This window comes from Lepisma saccharinum, chromosome 5 (genome assembly GCF_977018435.1).
Source record: "Lepisma saccharinum chromosome 5, izLepSacc3.1, whole genome shotgun sequence".
Taxonomy (NCBI): Eukaryota; Metazoa; Arthropoda; class Insecta; order Zygentoma; family Lepismatidae; genus Lepisma; species Lepisma saccharinum.
In genome coordinates this window covers 47,101,900-47,118,898 of record NC_139233.1, presented here as the reverse complement: position 1 = coordinate 47,118,898, position 16,999 = coordinate 47,101,900, and the positions used below count along the sequence as shown (strand labels likewise).

Genomic DNA, 16,999 nt, shown 5'->3' with positions numbered 1-16,999 from the left:
AAAAGGGCCATTACGTAACCCTCCCAATACCGGTTGATTTTCGGCGCCATTTGATAACATTCACTACCAACACTCACGCACCTACAAGGTCAGACACAACACTGCTCCCGTCAGCAGACCCATAGTTCCAGCATGATACGCCAGGTGGCAGCACCGAATCGACAATGGTCGAATATAAAGCGAACAACCTCTGTATAGCTGCAAAACATGGAAAGTGACTACTGAGACCTAGAAGAGTCTCAAAGTCTTGGCTCAAAGTCAATGGCTCAGGGGAAATCTACAGGTCTGACATAATCAGTAACAAGGAAAGCCAGCAACAAATTCAAGAGGAACCCATCACCGTGTAAATAAGAGGAAGGAAAGGGAGCTGGACAGGTCATACATAGCCTGGGGAAGAAGAATGTGGTGGAGAGAGAAGCCCCCAGATTGAATCTCCAAGGCAGCAGTGGCGCAGGAACGGGGGGGGGGGGGGGGGGGTACAGGGGTACGTTGTACCCCTTCAAATTTTTGAAGGGGGGTACCGAAAATCCTGTTGTACCCCCTGTACCCCCTTTAATTTGACAGACGCAAGGTGCTACTGTTAAAGGAACATATCAATTCACTCAATAAAAAAGGTTTAGGTATATTGTTTATAACTTACAAGCATTATCTAATTTATCTTACTTAGCTACCACAGAAATTCAAACCATTGTAAACTTATTCTACTACATTGTGCTTGCTACTATGTAGTTAGTTCATTGACCTGTGTTTTTAGAAACCTTTTTAAGGAGATGAAAATTGTGTAAAATTTCTGTGAAACGATGGAATCAGATAAAGTTTACTCTCAGAAAATCCTAACTGTGCATAAAACACCAACTCAAACAAACTCAAACTCACCACACAGGAGACGAGATGAGGCTGTGACAATTCTCGACTCGTCTCATCTCGATGTTGTTCCTAGGTCAAATTAAAGGTTCCTCTTTCCTAGACATTAGAACAGGGTATAATTTGTGATTTTATCCGAGGACGATAACTTACTTTTACCTAAGTATTAGATATAGTACTTAGACTTAAACATTAATCGCTTAAAATCTAATTTTCATATCGAATGCAACACAAACACAATGCCATTTGAAGTTAAACCCTAAAGTAAAACTGGAAGAAAATTACATTAGTCAAATGAATGCATGGGATAAATGAGACTCACTGCAGGTCCTATGGTTTGCCAGTTGGCTTGTCAAGGCCACTGTGTTATCTAGACTAGACTTCATTCAATTTCTTGCAAATTTTTCTGCATGAAAGCAATGCACTGGGGGTGGAAGGAAAGTAAAAGTATGTTTAAAACTTCTAAATTATTTTTCTAATCAGTTAGGTTTATGACATTTCACATTCGGTTGGTAGGTATTGGTAGATTTTTGATTGAATTCACAAGGTCTTTGAGCAAGATAGGAATGTTTGATTGAGTGATTTGGTTTATTTTACTTCAAATTTCAGCCACTTCTGACTAATCGCGAAGATGAGGATGAGTGATGGTATGATGAAATTGATGAAGGGACACTCACAAATAACACCCATGCCCAGGTCGGGATTCGAACCGGGGACCTCTGGCGTCATAGAACGCTTTGCTAAGTCCTCCGCCACGGAGTCGGGGTGGGAATGTGTTTTGGATTTTCTTTGTAGATGCGAAAATCTTTAACTGAGACGCGCACATGCTTTTGCTTACATTAAAGTTCACCTTTTCACGTAAACGAGGAATTGACAAGTCACCTTAAAACATGCATGTATATGCATTTGATACTACTAAATACGAAAAGAAACCTTGGCCGGCTCTTCATATTATCCACCGAAGATTAAAAAGAGAAATAAAACAACTTTTAAGCGTTTGGCTTTCCTTGCTTGCTCTGAGATCTGAAGGATTTCGGTTTTGTATATGTAATGATAGTATTTTCAGTGCTTGAAGAACGTCATTAGGTACAAATAATTATGTTACAAATAAATGCTTTGTCAAATGTTTTACAAACATTCCAAACTTAGATTTCTTACGAGTTTTTCGGGAACCATCTCAACTTAATATTTTTTTAAAAAAATACAACACCCTATAGATGTCTGAGGAAATAACAAATACATGGTTTTTAAAAGGCATTGGATGTGGTACACATCTGCCATAATTTGTTTAAAGATATTTTTATGCTTAGGTATGGGACTTTAAAATTAAAATGAACTGAACTGATGTGGGCTCTATAAGTATGATATATTCAATAATATGGTTTCTATATCCAGTTGGTGAGAGACGATTATTCCTGGTTGGGATAGCTGAAGATAGAGGAGGGGGGAATCATCCTCACCCCCTTTAATCTCACCCTGCATTAAAAATCAATAGCTGTATCTTTGTTCGCAATTTTCACATTTCGAACTCGTGATATTCCGTTTCGTTAAATTCAAAATGAGCCCATGAACAAGGTCCAGAGCTTTATATTTTTCAGAATTGTTATCTGGTTAAAATCTGTTTTTAAAATGACCATAAATACTAAGGAAAACAAAGAAATAAAAATTATTTATGTCAATTTTTAATTTTAAAAATGGGAAATTTGTGTGCTGTTCTAAAATGGAATATTTCCGATGCTTTCACATCATACCTATAGGTACTATCTTTGAAGTAGTATATGCGTAGTATATATATAGTGTGTGTGTTTGTTTATATTTATTTATATATATATATATACAAGGTGTACATCTTTGCTTCCACCGTTTTCCGACAGGTGGCAACAGCAGGAAGTAGCGGTCGAAAGAAGCAGATCGCAGACGTCACGCAGTTAGCTTGGACCTCTGTCAAGATAACCCCATTCAAACATTAGTCGAGTGGTGTGTGCATCGTGAAGTTGTTCGCGATTGAAAATGTCAGTGTACGAGCCAAATTCTCGCCATTTGCGGGAGGTTCTACTTTTTTGTTTCAATATGAAGAAAACTGCGGCTGAGGCTCATCGAATGCTCTCCACTACGTATGGTGAGGACGCTATAAGTGAGAGAACCTGTCGTGAGTGGTTTCAACGCTTCAAGAACGGTGACTTTAACGTCGAAGACCAGCATAGTGGTGGAAGACAGAAAGTTTTCGAAGATGCAGAATTGGAGACATTGCTGAGTGAAGACTCGCGTCAAACTCAAGAAGAATTGGCACGATCATTGGGAGTGACACAGCAAGCCATTTCAAAACGTCTGAAAGCCATGGGTATGATTCAGCATGACAACGCATGACCCCACGTTGCCAAAGTGGTGAAAACGTACTTGGAAACATTAAGATGGGACGTCCTACCCCACCCGCCTTATTCTCCAGACATCGCTCCCTCTGATTATCACCTGTTTAGATCAATGGCTCATGAACTGGCTGACCAACACTTCCGATCTTATGAAGAAGTCAAAAAGTGGATCGATTCGTGGATCACCTCCAAAGATGAACAATTTTTTAGACGCGGCATTCGTACGCTGCCCGAAAGATGGGAGAAAGTAGTGGCCAGCGATGGACAATACTTTGAATAATGCCTGGGTAAGCAATGTTTTTCATTCCAGCATCATATTTTTGGGGAAAAACGGCGGAAGCAAAGTTGTACACCTTGTATATATATATATGGGAGGCTGAATTTTGTACCCCCAAATGAAAAACGTTCCTGCGCCACTGCAAGGCAGTAGGTGTTGGGGAAGGCCAAGGATGTGCTGGAGAAGGAGACGAGGAAGATGGGAGAGTCTTGGGCAGATCTCCACATGATGGCAAGAATAGGACCTGGTAGCGAAACTCTGTTTGCAGACCTTTGCTCCAGTGGGAAATTCAGGACGTAAGTCAATTCTTCTTTCCAATCATGTGGTCTGTGCAAATCAACATGCACCTATCCTACTTAAAATTATAGCTTGCATCTGACACCTGCTCATATTTCCTGAAGGAAACTGTACCCTTTGTCCTTAAGCCATGTCCAGACTTGAATCGGTTTCATTTACTGGTCATAGCTGGATTTAAAATGTTTCCACTCCCCAGCCAGCATGAAAATGTCTAATCTCTGTGAAAGTTCTGTGAATTTTCTTTATCCTAATTGTAATAGGTTCTAATACCAAAATCTGTAGATAAAACTGTTAATGAAAGACCTGAAATGCTTAATCCGGACAGGCAAAAGGCAAAAAAAAAACAGAATGCAAGGTTTAAATGTGGCTAGAAGTCAACAAAAGAACTTCTCAAAAAAAAAAAAAAAAAAAAAAAGGCAGTCAACCACTGATAAAATTCTGTTTCCCGCAGACTTTGTACTGTACTGTATAGTGTATTTACGCCTATGCCCTTTAAATACATCATAATAAACGTGTTTTGTTGTTATAAACAAAGTTGTAATGTACTTTTTACTGTCCTCTTAGGTTATTTCAGTTAATCCGGACTTTTGTTAAACCGGTCAACTTATCCCCCCATTAGTCTGGATTAACGAGGTTTTACTGTAGAAAAACTTGTTTAATTTGTTCAAAAACCGATTTGCAGTACACATTCTCATCAATATGTCAAGGATGCCTTATAATAATTTTTCCCAAGTGCAAGGTTGGAGCTGACTGATAATTGAAGCCCTGTCAGGCATTCTGCATTATTAAAGAACAGTCTCTTATTTAAGTATTATGTCCCAAACCCCATAATAATCTTTCCTGGGATGTCAATTGGTCCTGTATATGAAAATTACATTTTTCATGGAAGTAGCCATGTTTCTAAATGCCTACTTGTCTTTCACTGGTTAGGTGCAGTGTGGGACGGTCCAGTTCCACTTCCCAACCTGTTTGTAACCGCTACCTCCTCTGCCTCTTTATACCTAGGTACTGTACTTTCTTCCCAGCAAACATGATGTGTGAGTGTTCTTCAACATGTTTCAAGATGAGTGAGAAGCATAAAGTAAAAGTCTTCTGAAACAAAGAGGACGAAAGGACTGCATATTTTACAAGGCATGGTAGGAGGAAAAAGATTTTCTTCTGGGATTGAAGGACAGTGGTAATAAAAATAAAGCAGGTTGCAAATACTGCAACAAAGAATTTTCAATGCCACATGGCAGTTGCATGAATGTAATGATGCATGCCCGAGGAATGCAGCACAAGAATAACAAAGTATCTTTTTTCTTTTATGCAGAATCTATTAGTAGTTCTCTTTTTTTTTTTTTTTTTGATAAGAAAGAACTATTCTGAAGATGAAAAGGTGAGTAGAAATGTTTGTCAATTCTGCCCCTTAATTTCAACTTGTGATAGTGATTTTGTGCCATACTTTCATCTTGACAACCTGGCAACCCTGGATATTTGTGTCCTAATTCCACATGCTATATCATAATTTTAAAACAATTCACAAAAAGTACATAAAATAGGTCAAAGGAAATGTCTGTCTGTAAGACTGCATTCAGCCCTAGGCCTGGTATCTGTATCACATCATGATATGATATAATCAGATGTTGGTCCTTTTAGCCAAAGCCATGTTCAGACTTCTGAGCAGGGTCTGTAATGTACAGCATTGCGTACAGAGTATCATAATACTTTCACTAATCTAAACAGGTCGCAAAATAATGAGCTGTAACAAAATCTGTTTCATGCTCAGATCGGACGGAGGCTAATCGCTCAAGAGGCAGTCTCAAGACAACAGATCAAAAGAATGTCCCTGTAGCCCAGGAAAAGAGGGTGTGGAAGCCCTTGGTTTCGGGGACATTGAGAAACCTGTTATATTTTGATCAACAGAGCCCAGCCCAAGGTCCATAATTCCCCATCTTTTGGATCGAGATTCATCTTTATACTATATACAGCCCAGTTTTAAAACATTCATTCTTGCATCTTCCGAATTATAAAATGTTAGGGTACCTGGTTCTCATCAGATCTGGATCTGGATAATTTCGGAACTTGGGTCCAAGATTTTATTTGTCATCCCTAGACTGAATATTCTTATCCAGTGGTGAAAAAATCCATTCCCTGGGAACATGTTTCACATGGTAACAAGCAAGGAAGAGTCAATTTCGAAGACCTACATTTCATCAAAACTGCCAAACTACACTGTCAGAACCAAATCAGTAGGTACTTCTAGGAGCACTGGCTCATAGTGCTATCAACTCAGCCTTAATGAAAAACAATAGCAAATAACAGACTTTCACCAATGAATATCAACCTAACATGCACGACAAGCAGAAACAAGCATATCAATCACTTACCTTGCTGAAGTAGCCCACGGTATGGCAGCCCTCTGAATCGGAAGTTGTCATCACATAAAACAGGAATGGTTCCACGTCATAATATAATGTTTTATGGTCCAGGAAGAATTTTGCCAGCAAGCACAGGTTCTGGCAGTATTGTTTGTATCGCTTGCCATCGACCTCCCAGACTGAAATTTTGTCTTTCCTGAAAATTTCAAAATTCATGATGTTAAAACAACAAAGTACTGAAAAAAATTAATATATAATTTTCAATATACCTATGACATGAAACATATGCATCAGAACATAAAAGTAAATAAATAAGAATTTGTGTCTATAGACCTGTCTAGTTCGCTGCAGTTTTTTACTTTGCACTCGCACATCTAGTGCGTTACACAGTCAACACCAACTCGTCTACTTCGTTGATTTCGTGTCTGCACTGTTTGCACTACATTCTGGAGCAGTATAGTGTGTGTGGGGTGTTCATGCTAACTAATCAAATGAACATAAAGTAGCAGACAGGCATTTGTTGAATCTTCTGAACTTGAACACCGCTGTCTGTCTACTTGGTTGAACGTCATTTCCTTGCACCAGCCTGACACCGGGATACACTTACACTTCACCTAGTGTCAAAGAGTGCAGCAAATTAGATGGGGTTTATAAAAAACTAAATCAACAATTAACAATAAAAAGGAGACCTATGCAGCCAGGTGTTGGATGGATGCTAGAATTTCACATGGGCACTTATAAAAGTATTACTTTTCGAAGTACTCTAGGAACATCACCAGAGTGGCTACAAACAAGAAAAAATGAAATTCCCTGACTTTTCCAGGTTTCCCAGGACAAAATTTACATTTTCCCCTGACAATTATGCATTAATAATCTAAGTAAAATAAATTACTACTGATATTCTTGTTTTATTTATGCCTAATTGGTAGGACTTTGATTTTTCTATATTTTTTCTAAATTGGTGCCATTCTCCCCCCCCCCCCCCAATTCAAATTTTCATTGTAGTGCAATTCTGGAGAATATACCTAAATTTATACTTTCATGGTGTTTTTAAAGTACTGTTTCAAACTTTAGGTCTATGCCTCTTTGTGAGAGTTTGATACCTTGAAAGTTATTTTGGGAAAGTTCATACCCCTTTTTAATTTTAAGATAAGGGGATTTTTCCCGATATTTATTGAAGGGCCATTCTTGGCGGCGCACCCACAAATTCTAAATCAATCTCACATGACAGATACCGATATATTACGGCACCAAAAATTAGCATTATCTTTCTTTTTTTACTTTTTAGTGCTATATTTTCCAAAATTCGTGTTTTTATTTTAGAACATTTTCCTGCAAAACATACCAAAATGTACACTTCCATTGTGCTCTTAAACTATCATTTTCAATTGTAGGTCCATTTTCACAGTTAAGTTGCTATATTACAACAATGTAACATTGACAACATCCATTATATAACAGATTCTTTTTGTTTAAAAATTACTAACCATTGTTATAACTGTATCTTTAGTCAAAATGAAAATAAATGTCTGATGAAAGGAGCGTGTGTTCTCCTGAAACGTCACAAAGAAAAAACTGTTTTCTTATGCTTGTAATAACCGTAAACTACAGGAAAATAATTGTCTACGTATTTTCGTGACAGTTTCATATGTTCAAACCGATTTTTAAAGAAGTTATTTTCCATTATTTCTCGCTCTACAAATGCCGATGTTATGATTCACCTGTGGCGGTAGGTGAGCACTCGATCCCTGCCAAAATCACACCACTTAGCTTGGTAATTCAAAATACTTCTCGCGCCACAAATATTGATGATGCGGCTACCGTGTGACGGTAGATATGCACTCGATCTCCTGTCAGAACCCCACCACTTTGCTCTGTGGTGCAAATTGTTTTGATAGAAGTTAAAAAATCGTGGGAAATATGTGATTTAATGAGTATATCGAAATTTTCCCATGTATAACATGCATTATAGTTTTCTATTGGATAAAAATGTTGGAAAACTTGCACGTTCTATACACACAAATATGCAACATTTTGTTTCTGTAAGCCTAAAGTACAGTTGTTTACGTACAGTTTTTAAAACTGGCGAAACATGCCAACTATTCACATTTTATGCCATATTCACGTTATTTCACTATTTTGAACGGGTGAAAAATGTGTCCAGACATCTCTACACATTCATAAACACTACTTCGCAGCAATTAACATATTACACTGTTATCACGTTTGCAAAAAATCAAGGTCACTGCAAATTCGAACTTACTTTCTGGATGCCAATCGTATAAATCAGTAGATGAAATTTATGCATATTTATGAAATTTTTTATAAAATAATAATAATTTATGAAAATTTAGCAAGGCTGGCAGAGAAACATCAATTACTGATGAAAGTGATATGCTTTTAGGGCTGAATGATTTGTGTAATTATAATATTAAAATATTAACATATTTTATTATTAGTATTTTTTTCATAACATTGCACATTAACTTGACTCAGTGATATATTAATATCCATCTCTCACGAGTTTAGACAAATAGGACAGAGGGTGTTAATTGCAATACAAATATTATAGAAAACTTGAGGTTGGGAGCATGTGCTTGTCAAATTTTTATAACGTTTACCAATGTTTCTGTTTCACCTTTTATTGATACTATTCAACATATATATATCTTGATTTGTTGGATTCTTCTTCATATCGAACAATAGTTCAATGTCGTTATAAAAGTAACTTGTGCAAAATCAGTATTAAGCCAAGGGGAAGAAAGAAAACCTTTGTAGGGATTGCTACATTAACCTTTTGCCGCCCAAGCGTCTCGAACAAGATACCCAAATGTAACTCTCACTGTCCCAAGCGTCTCGATCGAGACGCTGTGTCAAGGTCGTAGTTTTTACGTTTTTTGGCTAGAATTTCGATTTTATATTTTTATATTGTTCCTAACACATGTATTTAACAGAAATGTTTTTTTGCATTTTTTTGTCTTCATGAAAATTGAGGGGAAAAGGCGGGAAAAGGTACTTCTCTTTTGCGGCTCTTTTCAATGTCAAATTTTTGCCGATAAAGGAAGACGGGCTTTGTTGTTCTAAAGCAATGCTTTTCACTTGTGACTGACCCAAAGATGTTCATTAATTTCATTTATTATTTATTGTTTAATTTTGTGTTCAACATGCATTATGATATTTATGTTGTTATCAATTACTATTTTGTTATGTTCCAAAACGTTGTTGAATTAATAAGATGTATAATTAATTATTGATAATGTGAAATTGCAATGTATAAATTTCTATACTTATTTTGAGCATAGCAACGAAAAACAAAAGACAGTAGATCAATAAGTGATAAAATATATATCAGGGTATGCCCACCCTCCTCCTCCACTATCAATATTTGTTGACTGTCCTGTCCGCTTACTACTCCCATACAGACAAAAAAAAATGATAATTCAATACATTTTCCACGTAATATTTAGGGGCTTATAATTTTTTCCTGCTCGTCCGGAAATCTATCTCTCTCTCCCTCCCCACCTCCCATCAATAGTTTCTGGCACTGTAATTGTGTTGTGTATAAAAGAGACCTAAAAGTTGATGCTCAGACTTAGCAACAAGATTTCCTGTTCCTATGTAGTGCTTCATAATGACATCTTTCAAAGCAAATGCCTGACACATTCATTCCGTCGCATAAAAAAAAGGTCAATCAAGACAAAATTCCCTGACATTTCCCAGACTTCTTTTGACCTCTTAAATTCCCTGACTTTGCCTGGTTTTCCAGGTCTGTCGCCACCCTGATCACAGGCATCTAAAGTTCCTTTATTATTTATTTTATTTATTACTTTAAAACAATTTTAATATCAAATTCCCTAAATGTTTTTTTTAATATAATATGAAAAATCCTTGAGGAGGGGGGATACAAACAAACCTTTCTTTCATCTTTGTTCACTTTTGTTATAACTGTAACACTGAAATTATAAATAAATGTCTGATGAAAGGAGTGTGTATTCTTCCAAAACCTTTGGTATAGAGATCTTTTTCAAAAATTATGATTCTGTGGAAGTCCCGTCAAAAATTTAGGTAACCTGATTTCCCAACCTGACAGTTTAGGATTTCAGAAACAAAATATTTTCAGTGTGACATCCACACTTGGACACAAAACAGAGGATTAGCGATGACATTTATGCCACGCTAAGTCATACTTGCACATGTGTTGCAAAATTTTAGTGCATTTATCAAGATGGATGGCTTTAGATGGGTTACTTCAAAAAGAGAGCTTATCAACTCAACGCTGAAAATAAGTATATGATCAAAGAAAAGTATTTTTAAAAAAAGTAACTGGAGAAATAGATTTAAATGTGTGAGAGGTAAGAGAATGTTGGAAGAAATAAATAATGAGCAAGGATATTCTCACAACTGAGTTATCTTCTTCACAATCTGTAAAGCCAACCAAAAAGGTAAAGAAACTTTGTAAAGAAGAAAAATATTTTGAACTGCATGATGATATTTATAATAAAATTAATGTTTAACAAGATTCTCAACTAGTAACTTCCAACAGTTATAAAATATTTTAAAAAATCCTCATTTTACTATCAATGCAGTTGTTAGGCTCCAACAATGTAACAAAGCCTTATATGTAAACATTATTGATAAAATTCATTGTGCATTTTTTTTTGTTAAATTTATAAAAATATGTACATATTACAAATAAATTCCTGACGAAATGTTACATGAAAAAAAGTACTTAGCCATGGTAATCTAATCAGTACAGCAAGACCCAGGTTCAATCTTCAGAGTGGATGATCTAAGGTTGGGATTTTCTAACACCCTGTTCCTGCATAAAAAAGTGGTTGAGATTGTGAATGTGTGGAGCCCTACCCTGACATTCTGCTATACGTCTTCATTGTACAGTTCAATGAGCATGGGTTAACTTTAAATTTTTATTTTATCAACAATGCAAGCATTAAGTACCTACAAAAAAAGAACTGTTTTACTTGAAGGGGCAGTCAGAAAGTTCCCGGAATTGTGATATAGTACTGTAAGTGGCTTAGGATATATTGCTGGCTGAATACTGCCTTGTTGTATATTGACTTTTTGTTGGAAGCAAGTTGATGACATTATCGTGGTTCCACGTGTTAATGTGTCATGTTCTGAAACTAAATATTTGGATGTCAAGTAGTGTGAAGTATCAACATTAATAAAATGTTTGTAGTGTATTCAAAATCCATATGAATCCACCTTCAATCAGCTCTCCTGAAGAGTTAGTGCAGACGGACATATAACAAAACTGTATTCAGCCAGTGATATGGCAACACTAATTACTTTCAAAGTAGGACACTTCTGGATTGTAACAACCACAATGTATTTTTATGAGATCATTACAAAAAGTGTTTGTGACTGTGCAAATTAATTTTCTCATAATTCCATTATGGCTAAAAGGAATATATTACCTGTACACTTCCTCTCCAGGTGGGTGCCTCCATACACATTTCACCACATGCCTCTTTAAGATTATTCGAGTCTTCATGTACCGCAGGCAATATTCACAAAGGTACAACTTAGGGAGGCGAGCATAATCATCTGGATAAGGACTTTGATACCACACTTCCATCTCAAATTTCCCCATTTCAATATATTTTGTGGCTTTCACATTTGGCTGGTTCTTTAACTCTTCTTCCTGAAAATATTGTAATGTCCAATCATTACATTTGGCAACTATGCATCTTTTGTAACACAAACAAGCAAGTTTAATGCTACATACTGGTTGTGCCTCTGAAAATGTGCCAATTAAAGGAGCTCTGCAGATAAAGTGCTACTAATGTTATGGTCTTCTTTCTATGGTGCCCCAGCACAGTTGTACAGCAGAATAATAACAAACCATAGGCTAAGTAGTAGAGCTCTGAATTGAAAAAAATAGGCAGCCAAAAAGGCACTAAAATAAAAAAAAAGTCAAAATCTGTCATAAAAAAATAATATTTCTATAACATTAATGAGTATGACACTAAATCAACTAAAGCAAAAATAAAACATCAGCTCTTAAACAATCGTCCTATTTTTTTGAGAATTCTATAATAACAATAAAATTTCTACAAACATAGTGGTTGGATGGGGGCCCTGGAGACAAGATAACTATTACACCACTGCAATTAACAAACTACTCCCTCTGTCCCATAATTATAGTCCGGTATGCCAAAATGGTAGTACAGGAAGGACAGACGAAGAGGCAGATGGAAAGCACAATTTGTACTGATCCTTGAGTAATAAAGTTGTATGACTCATTCCCGTGTTTCATGTTCTTCTTCTGTATACACCAGTGTCACAGTTTGAATATTGGGCAATTATTATGACAACAAACAAAGGTGTACTGGACAATAATTATGGGACAGAGGGAGTATTATCTTTCAACCTGAAAGCCTTATCCAAATTAAATACAAAGGTACTTCCTCAAGGTATGAAGTTTCATTTCCTGGTTGTCACTTACTATGAACACTGGAAATGCCATCAAGGAGGTGGTCACCCTTTACACTTATTTTAATAAAATATTTGTAGTAAGTTCTAGCCATCAAGGGGGTGGGGATCAATATACGTACTGCACCCCCTTAATCAGCATGTGGTAAACTCTCAGCAACAAGGTCATGAAAACATTCATACAACACTATTTTGTTCTGTCTTTAAAAACATTTTAGGCACTTATCAGCTCCCAGATAGACCAATGATTAGTGCCTTTGGTGCAAGAGGTAGAGGTCCTTAGTTTTTGATTCCCCATGAGACTTCAAAAATTATAGTGTTCACCCACCACTAAGAGGACAATTGAGGAGCTACTTGGAAACAATAATAATGGACTCTGGTCTCAAAAGTCAAAGAACAAGCACTATGTGCTGACCATTCAACACCCAAGGAAAAGTCGTCTGGCAGCCCCTGACCATCCTTGGGCTGTTTGCACCATGGGGGGTTAACACATGCTATAATAATTCAAATAGGCACTACAAATCAAAATACGCAATTTTAGGCATAATATAATTTACATTAAAAAGATTGCAGTACCCAGAAACACACTTCTGTTCTGAAAGCATATGAATCTATTCACAGCATCAAAATAGGAATCTATTCCAAAATCTGGGCTCTACCATGTAACAAGCTGGGATTTTATTCGACCAGAATACGTTACAAGAAATTTTGCAGTAATATTTCTGAACCAGGATGTCCCCCTCCACACGCACACAAATCTACTTCTAGATTTGCAGGAGATAATGGATCTAATATTCAGATTCAAACACCCATCCCTAGAGCCACATATTTACGGTGAATAAAAGATCAAGATTTAGTACGAAAAACTGGGCATCTTTTGGGATCAAATGCGGCATATAAAATGGCATTTTGGTGGTAAAATAGTGAATAAATACCTAATTTTGATGTAAAAACTATGCTTAATACATAATACACAATATTTCACTTCTAACATCACATTTATAGTTTTCAGGGTATTAAGTTTATTCCTGTGTAAAGGAGTTCATTTTTGCATCTAAAATATTTACTGCAGAATTAACAATTTTCTGTGATTTGCATAACTCACAGAATAATTCAGTAAATAAACCCTAAATTTCGTGTTTAAGAGTTTATTTCGCATTTTGCAGTTCATTTCGCATCATTTCGTGCCAAAACATGGTATCAAAATGGACTTCACACCTTTCAAAAACATGAAAAATCAACATTACAATGTGTTATCTCACATTTCGTGTTTTTGTGAAAAACAAAATGTGCATGCCCCTACCCATCTCTAATATCAAGATACATTTTTAAGTGTAGTTTGGGAACTGTCATAATTTTACTAATCTGATATTTCTAATAATATACTGCAAAAGTCTGTAATTTTGTTTCTGTTTTTATGAATATACAGCTACAACTCATACAACCTGATTTAATCCATGCCTAGGTAGTAACTGACACTTGGAAGTGAAAGGGGGTTACAACAAGTGTGACTGTACATATAGTTTGTTCTCCTAAGGCAAGACATGTTGCAGCCAGATGGTCACCGGACTTACATTTTCCCACATTACTCGTTCAATTTTCATGGTCAAAATACAGCAACATCTTATAAAATTTCCCCACAGTTTACATTTTACAGCGTTTTAAGTTTCCTTGTCTTGTCACCCTGAAAAACATAAAATCGAGATTCCACTGTATTAATTAAAGAGATTAAGAGAGAGAGAGCGGGAGAGAGAGAAGGGAAAGAGAAGTTAATGAGTCATTTGGGGTCTTCTTGGAATGCTTCCAGTTTTTCTTTATCAGTACTGGAAATTAATTTGCTACCTAAACATTGAAATCAAATGCCTGGCTACAAGGAACAATTTTACATCACGTTCATATTCCGAAACCATTGATAAATTGTCAAAATTTAATGTTCAAGTAGAAACACTTTCTTAATTGATTTATTCATTATCTTTAAAAAAAAAATAATGGGCGCAGTGAAGCTATTTGGACTCTTCTCCCAATATGGGGAAGTAACAAGAATGAAACTAATTTAATTTTAGCAGATTAACATAACAAATATTATCCCATGGGCAATGCTTTAAAATGGAGGTCCCTTCAAGACCTCATGTCACAAGTTTCTTGACCTTTCTGCACACTTCGCCATTTTTAGTGCACATGAATCTACCCTCTAATAAACAAAGAACACTAAAAATACAATTTTCAACATACGATTCTCTCACTGGCTGCTGCTTGGGCCTCTTGAAACAACCTGAGGTCGTATTCCGGTGTGATGCTATCCAGCTTCGGTTCACGGTCCTTTTCGTCCGATGTGCTGTCAGTTTCGTCACTATTCTTGTAATCCTTTCTCTCAGATTTCACCCTCCACTCCTTGACTTTCATTTGATAGTGTCGTTGGTCGATTGTGAAATGAGGTTTGGAAGATTTCTTGCTCAGGGATGCTACAGCTTTTTTCCTCTCATCTTCTTTTTTCTTCCTTTCCATGTATGCCTCCTGTAAATAAATTGTTGTCTCATGAATACAGTCAGGATTTTTATGACCCAAAAATAACCAAAATATGCAAAATAAAGCACTGAAGAATAAAAAAAATATGCCCTAACAGCAAAAGAAAATTTAATTAACTCTTCCACTGCTGTAAGCAATTTCAATATATACTTTTTAAATATTGGTAACCTACAGAAAGCGACTGTAGTCGATTTTAAATATTTTCGTCACTGCTGATGCAGAGCAAAGTCGCCTTGTACAAGAAAGGATTATCAGAACATGTTGCTATCTAGTTTTTGGCATATGAACTGTTTACCAAAGAATAACTCACATTGGTTCTGAACAAATGAAAAGTGTGTATATCTGTGTGCATGTAAACAACAATGGCAACAAGGACCATTTATTCACTCAGTGGCATGCCCAGGATTTTCAAAAAGGAGGGGAGGGGTTACTATTACTTTTTTGTAGTCAGCCCTCATTTTGTTATCTTTTCCGTTTTTGACATTCTCTTAATACTGGAACAAAAGGTGGGGTTATGACCTCTATCCCCCCCCCCTCATTTGGCACCTCACTATATCCACTTCAATAACAATGAAAATCTAACAGCAAGGTGGACTCTCGGCTATGGTCCTTTCTTCAAAAAATAGTGGTAGATTTCAGATCAGTACTTTAGAATACTTTTTTGACAAATTTATCCAAATCTGAAAATTTCTTCAAAAAACTACCAAAATCCCAAGCATCTCGGTCGAGATACTCAAATGTCCCAAGCGTCTCGATCGAGATGCTGTGTCAAGGTCGTAGTTTTTACGTTATAACTTCTCTATTTTTGGCTAGAATTTCGATTTTTTTTCTATTGTTCCTAACACATGTATTTAACAGAAATGTTTTTTGCACTTTTTTTTTCTTCATGAAAATGGAGGGGAAAAGGCGAGAAAAGGGACTTTTCTTTTGCGTCTCTTTTCAAGGGAAAATTTTTGCCGACATAGGAAGACCGGCATTGTTGTTCTAAAGCAATGCTTTTCACTCCCGCCTGATAACTGCATTCGAAAGAAGCTTGTTTATCAGTATCCAATGTCAAAATGAAAGTTTTCCGTGCAGGTGCAAGCAGGGAATGGGGGTGAGGGGAGAGGGAAGACTGGTTCTTGAATCTGCGTTGTGAGAATGGAATTTCGAGGCACGCTGAAGGAAACCTTTGTTTTTGAGCACAAGTGTTCCACAAGTTGCAACACAGGTTACCCTGCATTGTGTAAAAATAGAATTTCAAGCAGCTGCAAGAATCAGCGCTCATTTTTCACTGCGTTCTAGCTTTTCGTCTGTGAAAGTTGTGCGTAGGTGAGAGTCGTTTTGTGCCCAAGTGCGAGGATATTTTTTGAGTGAAGTGACAGACTTCCAAGGACTTTTTTGTCATCTACGTGTTTTTCTTGTGGTGTGAAAAGTGTGCTAGTGTCGTTTGTGCCTGCTGTGTCCCCAAAAGGCTTATAGCAAATCTTGTTGTTGAAGGTAAAAGATTTTGTCAAATAGCAACTTTTTCTAATTTCTTATATTCATAGTGTACTTTAAGCTGCACAAGAGATGTGAAGAAAATGTCTGCGTCTTGAAATCCCTCTTCTTTGACCCTCTGCTTACATTGAAATTGCTCAGATGTCCATCCCAACCCAACGTAGAATGAAGATCTCACGTATCCAATTACATTTTATGACTTTCTATGAAAAGGGGTAAGAACAAGCAAAAACTACTTTTGGATCCTGAAACTAGTAACACTATGCTAACGTAAGATAGTTTAATCTTAACTTGAGCTTGTTTAAGACATTCTGCTAGTCTATGAGAAGTATTGAAAAGGAAGAAACCTGTGGCTTTTAGCACTAACTTGAGTT

General features: G+C 36.5%; 1 protein-coding gene across 1 annotated transcript in view; it reads right to left on the bottom strand.

Moving 5' to 3' along the window:
• chm (lysine acetyltransferase chameau) overlaps window positions 1-16,999 on the bottom strand; it is a 212,117-nt gene that overhangs the window by 180,459 nt on the left and 14,659 nt on the right. The window contains exons 5-7 of the mRNA XM_083122504.1: window positions 14,853-15,134; window positions 11,603-11,829; window positions 6,177-6,363 (exon numbers count right to left, since the gene is read on the bottom strand). Of these exons, the coding sequence (XP_082978630.1) occupies window positions 6,177-6,363; window positions 11,603-11,829; window positions 14,853-15,134 (696 nt within the window). The remainder of the gene's footprint in view (window positions 1-6,176; window positions 6,364-11,602; window positions 11,830-14,852; window positions 15,135-16,999) is intronic.